The 12540-nt window shown below is 48.2% G+C and overlaps 1 protein-coding gene across 1 annotated transcript; it reads left to right on the top strand.

Moving 5' to 3' along the window:
* The first annotated feature begins 74 nt into the window (after window positions 1–74).
* WNT8B (Wnt family member 8B) lies at window positions 75–11665 on the top strand. Its single transcript, XM_026050473.1, has 6 exons — window positions 75–166; window positions 6406–6439; window positions 7286–7424; window positions 8336–8461; window positions 10532–10674; window positions 11102–11665. Exons 1-6 carry the CDS (start codon window positions 99–101, stop codon window positions 11657–11659), a joined length of 1068 nt encoding a protein of 355 aa, XP_025906258.1. The 5' UTR covers window positions 75–98; the 3' UTR covers window positions 11660–11665.
* The last annotated feature ends 875 nt before the right edge of the window (window positions 11666–12540 follow it).

The following is a 12540-nucleotide window of genomic DNA, read 5'->3' as shown; positions in this document are numbered from 1 at the left end:
TTTTTTTTTTTTTTTTTTTTTTTCATTTGTTTCTTTTCCCTGGTGGTGGTACCCAAGTTTTTTTCAGGATCTTCTTTTTCCTTGTTTATTTGGATTTTATGTTTCACATGGACCCTTATCTGGGCATCTTCTTCCTCATTCCCTTCTTCCAATCCTGCTGTGCCTGGTGAGTATTGGGAGCACCTCGGCTTGTGTCTGGGCAGGTGCTCTTCCCAGAGACCCCAAGGATATTCCTCTTCACCTTCCTAAACGTCCCCTCTTTTCCACCTAACCGAGTTCCAGTCGCTAATGGGATCAGATATTTAACTAAGTTGAAACATGCTCAGTCTGAGAGAGGGTTGATCTAAGCAAAAAAAGCCCCCTTTTCCCTCGTTCACCTTTTTGCAGTAATTTTATGGACCAGATCCTAATCTAATGTAAATTAGAGTAGATTTTCTGAGAGCGGACATAAAGATCTAGCCTCTCATTGCCAAATGGGAAGACAACTCAACTGGAAATCTGGGGGATTTCTTTTTTCCCCTCAAAGGCTCACAGTCTACTTATCTCTTGTCTTAATCAAACGGGTCTTCTCATTTTCCCCAAAGACGACAGTCACTGATTAAGAGCTCAGAGACAGCAGGGATAAGTTAAACGTGCAGGAGCATCGCTCCATCAGAACAGACCAAGACCCGGACTCCTTGGCAGGCACAGGATTATGTTTGTCTGAAATCTGGGTACTTGGATTTCCTCTGAGAAGGAAATTTTGGTGCAGATTTTGGTCCTGAATTTGGGGGATTTGGCTTCCTTTTCAAATGGTTCCCAACCACCTGGACGCTGTTCAGACCAGTTGCCCCAGTATAAAGCAGCAGTCATTCCCTGGGGGTCTATTCCTCTGTCCTCAGGGAGATTTTACTTTGATTTCCAGAAATATTTTACAAGGTGGACCGAAAAAAGATTGCACTTTTGGGGAATCAAATCTAGCATCATTTCTTTCTGGAGTATACCTGTCCCATCCAGGTAYGGAGACAGACTCACATGACCTGGCTCTGCAGCTATTCTTTCATACGTAATTTCCACTGAGTAGCCGTGCTGAGCACTGTGATGCCCTTGGGACTGTGTGCAGTGGGTTACAGCCTTATCTGTAACAGCAAGGAAAGTCTTTTCCCATTTAGTGACTAAAATCCCCTGCCTGCTCCATAGCAGATCTCTGAAATTATTACCATGGGTGGAAAAGCCAAAATTGCAGAAAGATAAACTCAAAAGTAAAGGGGAGTCCACTTCCATTAGGCTAGAAGTTAAATCTGTGCTCTCTCAGAGCTGTTCTCCCACCCTTAAAAAAATTGTTTTAATATCTTTTAAAATACAGTAAATAGAGCAAACTATATTTAGTTTAGAATAGCAAACTCGAAATAAATTCCCCATCCTACACAACAGCTGTATGCAGAGCTTATGCTGATTTGCTTTTCCTTTTCTCTATCTCCCTGTATATTTCTCTTGCTTTCCTCAGTATATTTTAGTATATTAGCCTGTTTATGTTAAAAGAAAGAAAAAAATCAAAGTTTGTTAGGAAAAAAATCAAAGGAGGGAATTTTTAGAAGCATGAAGTATAGTTAAATGAGCAAATCCCAGACATTTTCAATGGCAGGCAGGGTATCCAAGTGCTCTTTGTGCCTTTTGGAAGTTTTTATTTAAGAGAAATCTTTATAGTTCAAGATAGTCCTTCTAGATTTCTTGCTGATAGGTCATGATATTCTGAGAGAAAGGTATTTCAGGGAATATTGCAAAAAAAAAAAATATTCCCAATCATCCTATTATAGATCCTCTCCCTTAATTCTTAAATGGAATAAAAGATTCATGAAAATCATGCAAAAATTCTGCTTGCAATACTTACTTTTCTTTATTTGATCCAATAGTTTAAAATGCAACAAGATTTTTTTTCTGTTATCTGATCACCTGAATTTGTGGGGAGGAAAGGACTTTTAGACCAGTAGCTATTAATTTTATATAGGTTGTTTGTTAGAGACCTCTGGTGATTCCACTATGCTGGCTAGGYTGCATGCTCAGTGCATTTCTAGGCAAGCAAAATATCAGTGTTTCATTTAGGAAAAAAATAATATATATATATATATACACACTACAACTAAATAGAAAAAAGAAAATAAAAAATGTAGAGCCTCAAATGCTAGCAAGTTGCTTCCTAGTCTCCTATATTGTAGGAGTAACACAACAATCCCTAACACTGCAACTTAAGCAAGTTTTAAGTCTAGGTTTTTTTCCATTTCAGCTATAAAGTTGCGCCTAAGTGTCCAGTGTTGCTGTTTCTCAAATGACTTGAAGGTTTTTGTTCATTTGTTTATTTCTTTTTTAACTAGAGAACCAAGTGAAATTGGATCCATTTCCTATATTTATTATCATGACAGTAAGGATCTACATGCAGCCACAAAATTTTCTAAAAAGAGAGAACTAAATCAGCAGCACACTAAGGCATCGGTGGATGAGCAAGGATGAAACAGATATTTTCATGAGAGACCTGACAAGACTCTTGGGCCATTTTCTCAGTGATGAGGATTGATGCTTATTTAACAGACCTGAGGAGGGGAATGTACTTATTGGTAAAATCGCAACAGAGCTCAAATTGTCAAAAGCTTATAACGTCAAAAGCTTATTAGTGTTTCATATGCATAAAATACGATGGGATGGCTGCTTTGCAGGGTAATTTGCAGTTGTTTCCCACAGAGCTATGTTAAGTCCTGCAATAGATACCCATTAGCTTTGATACAGCTGTAATTTGGTGCTATAGGATGCCCTGAAACCTCCCTTGCCCTGGATATGTGTTCAAGTTTTTGTTTTTACCTTGGGCGGACAGCGCTGGGCTGCAGAACGGGGCAGCGCTCAGACAGACCTTTCTCTCGCTACCTGCCACCGTCTATCTGGGTTTCTGTTTCAGTCCACATCACACTTCCCTGGAATTTGAAGAGGGAATGAAAGCGTTCTAGATAAGTGCAATCCCCACAGGCTCTGCTGAAAGAGAAAAATCGTATCAAGAGCTTCCTTTCATGTGTTTAATCAGTGTGGCAACACTGAAATTGCTGGAATTGGGCTGCTTTACACCTGTTGCTGGTGCGGCTGGCTAGTTAGCTTAGGGTTACATTCTTCTTTCCTTTATAGTGTCAGATAAGTAGTTTAAAAAAAAGAAAAGAAATTATGGGGCAAAAATGAAGAGATTCATTTTCATACCAATTCCCATTGATAATGGGGATATGACTCTACTGCKGTTTTCTATGTTGCATTATGTTTGTGACATGCGAGGTAAAAATGCTCTCTGCCATCCTTGGAGAATATATCCAGGGATTTCTTAGCTATATTATATGGGCAAAGACAAATTACAGAGAATTTACCTCCATTTTTACCTTTTGTTCCTGAAATAACCATTCCAGCTCCCTCCCRGCCATACAGCTGCCCTGCAGCAAGCAGCATCCTGACAGCCAAACTGTCCCACCGCCCCTTCTCCTCAGCCCCCTTGCAGCTGGGGGGGTTAAACGTGTGGGGCTAAACCCACGAGTCCGAATGACTCCTTCACACGGCTCAGTCCCGCGAGGCCGCTCTGCCGCGCGCCTGCTGCTCCGAGAGCCCGGGGAAACACTTCTGTCTCTCCAACTCGATAAAAGTGTTTAGAATATCCTGCTGGGAAATTGCTACTGTACCATGTGCTCAGCTGCAGATGGCGAATTGGCATATCCTGAACTTGGTCTTTTTGGGAACCTCRAGGTTTATCCCGGGAGGGACAGCCCCTCTGCTTCAAAGCAGCTGCACCAACTGACACCCGCTAATGGGACAGTTCTTTGTAAATTCCGAATTTGTGAATTATTATTCTCCTCCTTCCAGCTGCTCAGGTGTTTYCAACCCAAGGTGAAGCCATCAAGGCTTTGAGGCAGGTACTTGTGGCATGCAGTGAATTCAGCATGTCCTGCCAAAGAAGTGGGAAGCAAAGCAGATGGGATGTGTCTCTTGTTTCGGTCTCAAAAGCAAACCAAGACAGGACTTGCTTTCTCTCAGCCTTGCCTACGTGAGGGCATTTTACCAGAATTTTCTCACAGCTGCTCCATGGGGGTCACATTTGCACTGGCAGCATGGTAAGCCAGCTGGAGCCGTCCCTGTAGCAAGGCACCTAAGGAAAAGGCAAAGGATGGGAAGGGAAACAGAAGGAAAATGACCCGTTCATGCAACTACACAGTTGCATTAAGATGGGGACCCACAGAGCTTACAAAGTCTGAAAAGACCCAGGTTCATGCCCCTATGTGATCCAGGTCACCCGATGCTCTAATCACCAGGCGACAGATCCCGTCCCTCTGAGTGCCAGGAAATATTTAATTAGCTGTACAATGCAGAAGCAGCTCCCAGAGGAAAATTCCACTGCAAAACAGCCATCAACTTAGAGCATAAGCACCCGGAGGGGTTGAGGAACAGCCGGGTTCGAATCCCTGGCCTGAACAAAGGGATAAGCCCTCACTCCGCGCCCCGGCCCCGGCCGACTCTCCTTCTCACCCACTGGAATCTTTCCCCATGAAAGCTCCACTGGGGGTACATTTCCACAAAAATAATTTAGCCTTTCCAAAGAGAAATTTCAGAAACTAGTTCTCTCCGCTATTTTAAAACTCTCCACTAGTTCTAAACAAAGTACAATACTTTCATCACTGAATAAAAAACAGGTTTCCTATGATTTCGCCCAAGCTACAGTAGCTAGACCTTCTCCTTGAGGTGTAACTGAGGAATGCAGCTCAAGTCTGCAGGCAAACATGGGAGATCCCATGGCTTCAAATGGGAAAGTGAGGGCAACAGGAGGGAACTGAACTGGTTAGTCCCATCCTACCACTGCTGACCCCTCTCCCCAGTGCTGGGGTTCAAGCCTGACATCAAAAGTCCAGCAGAAGCAATTTGCAACCCAGGATGAGCAAGCCAAGGACTGGCTTGCTCAGCAAGTGGCTTTACTTTTCCCTCCCACGTGAAGCACAAAACAGGTGCGAGAAGGCCGTAAAACTAGCTTTGTGGTTTATAAATAAATTAATATTAGAGYTCATTTTATTTGTTTTCTAACATCCTTAAGGATAGGGCCCACATTTTGAAAATTTTCTCCTTCTGTACAAAAACTAGGCATTGGTGATGCAAAGAACCAAGACAGAGCACTCACACGGCCCAGAAGTTGAATGTTTCTGGGACTTGAAGCTTAAAAATCACTAAAATAGCCCTCCACATTTTCAGTGAAATAGCTTCCACTGAATCCACGGAATCAAGTGTTTCACACGTATGCTTACAAGTTGACARTTTTCAAGACAATTCATCTTGAGTTTTATATTTCACTTAACAYCACAAAAATTAATTTTGACTAGCACTTTTCAAATTGCTGGCGATTATTAAGCATGAAAAAATATTGTATTATAGAAAACCCTTTTGAGGTGTTTTTTCTTTCTGAGGCCATCTGAAACTTGGGAACATACTGACCCATTTTAGTTTTTCCAAAATGGCTACTTATCATCTAGATAGGATGTGATTCTAGATAGGAATAAAAGGATCCCAAACTATTTATTTCATTGATAAACTCTAGAGGACCCCAACAGCAAACCAAGTGCCCTAGACCTTGTCGGTGCCCCACACACCCAGCCAGGGACRGCTGCAAGATCCGCAGCCACAGGGCACAGGAGCTTGGCTCCACTCCCTGATTTGCTTCCCAAGGCAAATCCACACGTTCCTGCTCGGCACCCAGGTGGTGACAGGGCTGCCCAGCAGGGCCAGGATGACAAACATGCCCCGTGAGGCACTTGGCTGGTGTAGCAATGGCCACCAAAGAGAGACTATGGGCTGAGGGAGATCAAGGATGCTGGGACCTGGAGGATCCCATGGGGATGAGCAGTAGTGTGATCTTCCTGCTACAATATCCCTTATGGAGAGGCAAGAGGTCCATGACGCTAGGCTGAGCGGAGTAGATGCTTGATAAGGCAAAAAGGAAAGGCTATGAGAGCCAGAGAGCACTGAAAACTGGGGTTATTGGAGTGAAGGGCAGCCTTAAGGAAGAAGGCAGGAAGGAGAGGTGAGGGAGGATGAGAGAACCACAGCTCAGGAGGAAAGGAGCTGAGCACTGGAGTGGTAGAAAGGAGAGGAAAGGAGAACAGGGGAGGGTTCTGGAACAGCTATGGAGAGAGAATGGGGGAGAGCAGCACAGAGAGGCCGCAGCTTGGATGGGAAGGGGAGGAGGACAACAAGGCCCTGCCTTCCCCCMCCACCACCACACAGGGGACTGCAAAGAGGGACAGGGTGAGGTCAAAAATGCCTGGAGCCAGCGGTGAGGGGCGAGCCAGAGGATGCCAGGCATTCCCCAGGCCCCCTACCACCGCCCCCTCCCCGCTCACGCTGCGTCTYGCTCTCTTCCAGGTCAGTGAATAATTTCCTGATGACGGGCCCCAAGGTAAGAGAAATCCCTTTGATGTCCATCCCCGGTTCCACTAAACCGGAGGGAGGAGGCTRTGCCTCTCCCTCTGCTCTTCCACAGCCCTGGCCAGTGCTCTCCCAGCACCCACTTTTCCAAACACTGTGCAAGTGAAACCCAGAAACAAACCATCACAACCAGCCTTTCCCTACCCCTCTGCTATGATGGTCTTGGTTCAAGGCAGCCTAAGGCCTCTTTAAGTTGGTGGGGATCAGRTTTTGGAGAGGTGTCTATTAGCACCAGCTGAGGACCCCACCTGTCACCTATTGCTCCCTCACGATCAGGTTACATTAGGACCTGTGCCCGGGCTTGGGCYAGGATTTCCCCAGTGTGCCTGTCACCTGGCATCTTCATTGCCTTTCTCCCTCTGGGGACACGCGTGCTCCGGCCCAGTACACGTGTACTTGCTGCTCCTGCCAGCAATCACATCCATGGGGTACAAACCCAGGAAGGTTCCTCGGTTCTGCACATCTTGTTTCTGCCAGCGAGGGTAGGAGAGTGGCTCAAGTGCCACCTCCGCGGGGGCCTGGGGCACTTCTGTGAACCATGAAGCACCAACACCCCGGCGCGAAGCACGTCCACCTCACGGCAGCCTCGGCGCTCGGTGGGAACGGCTGGGACCATGCTGGCTTTGCTCAGTGGTGGAAACCTGAGCACCAGTGACTCCCCTGAGCCCCAGTGGGTTTCCTTACACGCAGGGCCGTCTGGCCGAGGGCTTGCTCCAGTCCCGCAGCCCAGGGGCAGGGAGCAGGGCCGGCCCTGCGGCAGACATGGCTGCCCCGCCATGCCCGCGGCGCCGCCGCGCTGAGCCCGCTCTGCTCCTAGGCCTACCTCATCTACTCGAGCAGCGTGGCGGCGGGCGCGCAGAGCGGCATCGAGGAGTGCAAGTTCCAGTTCGCCTGGGACCGCTGGAACTGCCCCGAGCGGGCRCTGCAGCTCTCCAGCCACGGCGGGCTGCGCAGCGGTAAGGGAAGCGTCGAGGCTGCTGCCGGCCCCGTTGGGCGCGGGGCAGCGCCCAGCGTCCCCCCTCTCCTCACCAGTGCCTCTTCCCTGCCTGCAAGTCCTGGGAAGTTCCCCTCTCCTCCCCGCCAGCCCTTTCTTTACCTACTTGCAGGTTCTGGGAAGTGCTTCAGTGCAGAGAGGCGAATCCTCTGGACACCTGTGTGCTGTGGGGGTCATTCCTGTCACGCACAGGCAGGACCTGGCTGCAGCCAGAGAGCCTGAGGGCTTTGGGGGGCTGTCAGTGAGCAAAGGACCTGTGCAAAGAGGGATGGAGGGTTGAAAATCCAAGACAGGTTGCTTGGGTCCCTGAGGAGGAAACTGTGGCATGGAGTGACAGTCCTGAGAGAGGGAGCAGGTCCCAGAACTGTTCCTGCCTCGGTTATCTGCTCAAAACCAGGCCTTGCTGGCATTTAATGTGAGGCAAAGGGTCAGGGAAGTGAGCTGATAATCACCACACAGATCCCAATGGACTGTCATGGACGCTGCCCAGAGCTATGGATTTGAGCAGGCTGTTGGGCATCAGCTCTCTGGTCCTTGCCGGGAGCCCCTTTCCCTCTGAAGTGTATTAGTGGGAGGTGGGATACGTACTGGTCTACACTGCATCCCTGATGGAGAGCTCCCATGAGGACAGCCAAAACTCACCTGTGCTCTTCGAAATGACACAAAACAATGTGGATTGAATTTGGGAGCTTCCATCCCTCTGTAGCTTGAGCTAAAAGCAGGTTAATCTTACATGCAGGCCTTCATTTCCAACCCACAGAGGCCTGCCRATTGCAAATCTCTTCCTACTCCTGCATAGCAGGAGCATTTCTAACGCTGTCCTCATTATGAAGTTCCTAGCACGTCCCCTCTCCTTGTATTCCTGTTTGACAGCCAACCGAGAAACTGCTTTTGTCCATGCCATCAGCTCGGCGGGTGTCATGTACACGCTGACCCGGAACTGCAGCCTCGGGGATTTTGACAACTGCGGCTGCGATGACTCCCGCAATGGACAGCTTGGTAAGGAGACGAGCCGTGGCCCATCTCTCATGCCCTGTACGCTGGGGAAAGCTCTCCTGCACAGACGCCTGGAGAAACAGATGCTTCTGTGGTCCCAGCACCTGCAGGTTACTCCCAGAACAGAGCTTTGTCTGGTGGAAATCAAAGTAGCTCTGTGGAAGCTAACGGAGCCACCTCCAAATTACACCAGTTGAGGCCGTTGATGTTTTCCATTACATTAGGGAAATAAAACGGGCAGAAAAGTGGAAGGGGGTGGCAGCTCTTCTCGTTCACATTAAGGACAACTCAGTTTAAAGCACTGGAGGGAATGGAAGCATAACAGAAGCAGACCTGATATGGTGCTGTGCATCTAAATAGTATGCCTCGTTAGAAAAGTGCGGATCAGGGATCTCAGGGCTTCCAGGTCTGCAGTACCAGGGTAGCCCAGGAGCCAAACTATTAGAATTACAAGTAGGAGAGGGCAGGGTGGCAGCTATAAACTCCATGAGTATTAGTCAGGGTGGTGTGCACAGTCAGGAGAACCGCTGTGGCAGCATGCAGCCCTCATCTCATTACTGTCACAGCTGCAGCCAGGCCTGCAGCCAGGCCTTCTCCATGGCCTTCCCTTGTGGGCAACCCCCAGAACTTGCAGGTCACCACTCACCTCCCACAGAAAAACATTGACATTTTTTGTGTTATGTTTTGAATAAAAAGAAGCCACTTCTCAAATGATCAAAATCTCTTCAGAGCCATTCCCCGCACAGTTGTACTAGTCAGTTTATGACAAGCTCAACAGAAATGCCCAATATTTGGTAATTTGCTTTATTGACCAATAGTCTTAAAACAACCAGTGTGCTTCTTGCGTGTATGATGTCTGGGATGGCCAGTCTCTAAGAGAGCAGGAGTTTAGGGCAATGAGACACCAAATTTTAACTACTCTGGAAAATTGAGTTAGTTATGCTACACGTCTCCTCCCCCCCCCCCAAGAAAACATGTCTGTTTTCCATGAAAATTTTCCATTGTCAATTTAAAACATTGGAAGGCAAAGGAAAATATGGGTTGGTCCAAAATAATATGATCCAATTCTAAATGCCACTGTGATGACTCAGAGTTGTTATAGCTGGGCTTGTTAGCGTTTCCATTCTTCCTTAGGCCCAGGGCTCGATTGGGACCTCATCATCTACTGCAATTACTCTCCTGCCTGGAGACATTGCTTCCTTTCACTGGAAGAGGGGATTGCAATGATCTGTGGAAGCCCAGTGAAGGGCCTGGCCTTTCAGAGAGGAGAGAGCCATGGGGCCATTAAACACCAATTCCCAACATGTACCACGAAGCACTTTAGAGTTAGAATATTCCAGATTTCAAATCTTCACAGAGAATTTGATGTTTTTCTCTAGGAGAAAAAGAAACAAACCACACAATTTATTTAATGTCAAATGAACTAAATTAACAAGCCCAGGTAAGAAAAAATAAATTCAATGTCTTGGTATGGAGTTTCCCAGTTGTGAGCTGACTCGTCTCTTCGTGCTAATTATGAAATCAGGGCTATTGGAGATGCTGAAGATCAGTCTGGGAACCTGGGTATTCTGAAAAGAGGACCTCACAGGTACACACGTACCAGGCTTGGTTTGCTTCCTAGCAAAGAGGAATCTGCCTGCTCTGATGGGATGTGTAAACAAAAGTTACCTAATCCAAGTTGGCAACATGTGTTGGACAAGCATATGCTGTCTCTACAAGTCAGAGTAAAACAGTTAAAATCAAAGTTTGAGGGAAGGGAATATAATGCAGGATAATTAACAGCTTCTAAATCCCCTAGAGAAAGCAGGGAAGTTCCTGGGCTGGTAACACATGACATTTCCCTGCCATTGCCTACACGAATAGTTGCCTGCATTAATATGATAGTTCATATCTAAGTCTTTTTAGAAATGGCATAAACTGGAGAAAATATGGAAATATCACTAGGCAGAAAGCTAGATTTTCTCCCACAACTTCATTCCCTCCATCTCTTCTGGGACCCTTTCTCATCCTTGGCGCTACAAGCCAGGAAGCAAAGGGCTTCCCTAAAAGCGCTCACCTTGTCTCCTTCCCTAGGGGGTCAAGGCTGGCTGTGGGGAGGCTGCAGCGACAACGTGGGCTTTGGGGAAGCCATTTCCAAGCAGTTTGTGGATGCTCTGGAGACTGGACAAGATGCCAGAGCTGCTATGAACCTGCACAACAACGAGGCTGGGAGAAAGGTGAGTCCCATCTCTACTTCCAGATTTGGGTACCACCTTTGCTGTGGCTATTCACTGCAGCATTGTGCTTTTCTCTGTGGCCAAAAGCACGTGCTCAGAAGAAATAATTACCTTGCTGAGGAGAAAGAGAGGCATTATCAGTACTGATGCGACTCACATCGTTTGTTTTAACATAGCCAGAGTTACATGATTATGGTGTTAATTCCTGCCTGGTGCCCTCTTCCTCCTTCCTCTATTGTAAATTGCATTTCATCTTGGATAACCAATCTTTTGAACTTTAAAAAAAAAGCCCTGGGCAATGCTGTTGTTCCCAGGAAGCCCTTTCACAGGCTTGGAGCCAAATTTACACTTGAGCTGCAGTACGGAAACGACCCCATGAAGCCCTGCAGGCTTCTTCCTGAGAACCTTTTCTCTGCTCATTCTGCAGGCCGTGAAAGGGACCATGAAGCGGACATGCAAATGCCACGGTGTGTCCGGGAGCTGCACCACCCAGACCTGCTGGCTGCAGCTGCCCGAGTTCCGGGAGGTGGGCACCTACCTCAAAGAGCGCTACCACAAGGCCCTCAAGGTGGACCTGCTGCAGGGGGCAGGGAACAGCGCTGCCAGCCGCGGGGCCATCGCCGAGACCTTCAGCTCCATCTCCAAGAAGGAGCTGGTCCACTTAGAAGACTCTCCCGACTACTGCCTGGAGAACAAGACGCTGGGGCTGCTGGGCACGGAGGGCAGGGAGTGCCTGAAGCGGGGCAAGGCGCTCAGCAAGTGGGAGAAGCGGAGCTGCCGGCGGCTGTGCGGGGACTGCGGGCTGGCGGTGGAGGAGCGGCGGGCTGAGATGGTGTCCAGCTGCAACTGCAAGTTCCACTGGTGCTGCGCCGTGCGCTGCGAGCAGTGCCGCAAGAGGGTCACCAAGTACTTCTGCGTGCGCAAGGAGAAGCGGGAGCGGAGCGGCGGCGGTGGGGCCAGCCGCAAGCTCAAGAGGAAGCTCTAACTGTCACCTGCTCCTCCATGGTCCTGTTTGCCCATCTTTTCCCCTTCCCTCCTCCTCTCCCCAGCAGCCCCCAGCACCATTCCCTTTTGGCTTAGTTCTATCCCACTTCCACAACAGGTCTCTTCAGCCACCCCCATCTCACTAGAACTTGGATAATGGAAAACRTGAGGCCCAGGGTCATGCCCATGCTGGGGCATCCCCACCAGTGCAGTGGCTTATGACTTCTGGTAAGACCCTCAAGTGTTGATGAAGCAAAGTGAGATTTGTTCACTTTGACCTGGAGTCGCTCTGGTGACTCAGGTTTTATGGAAGAACATATAACCTGGTGTTGTGGCCTCTGTTTTCCTCAAGCTTTTCTGCTTCCCCAAACAAGCACCTGCTCTGGACTTCTGAGCAAGAATGCCACTCAGGGCAGCAGTCCCTAAAGCAAGAGAGGCTTGGTTGATGTTTCTTGTATCCTGAAGATTTTGTCACTGCCTTTTATTAGGCCCTGCACTATGAGGGAAGTCAAAAAGTATTTAACTCCTTTCTGCAACAAGCCAGCCTCCAAGAGGGCCACAAAGTCACCTCCCATCTATTCACAGATTTCCTAAGCTCTCCCCTGCCTTACYTTGCAGTTGAGAGACTCCAGCAGCAAGATTTCAAGCTGCTGCGTGACCTACCCATTAAAGAGTTGTCCAAAAGAGGGGTCCTATCTCTTGCTTTCATACACTTACTCTGCATCTTCTAAGTCCCTCAAGATTGGCACTCATCACCCAACACACCAACCAAAGGCCTTGACCGATCCCAGAAAGATACTCTCACAGTTCTGTTCTCCCTCTTCACTCCCAAATCTCTCCCGGAGCAGAGCTGCCAGCTGAGCCTATTCCCCATCTCCTGGT

Source organism: Nothoprocta perdicaria, unplaced genomic scaffold (genome assembly GCF_003342845.1).
Source record: "Nothoprocta perdicaria isolate Ctin4 unplaced genomic scaffold, notPer1 scaffold_110, whole genome shotgun sequence".
In the NCBI taxonomy this organism is placed as follows: domain Eukaryota; kingdom Metazoa; phylum Chordata; class Aves; order Tinamiformes; family Tinamidae; genus Nothoprocta; species Nothoprocta perdicaria.
The sequence above is the reverse complement of the archived record's forward strand: the minus strand, read 5'-3'. Positions and strand labels throughout refer to the sequence as shown.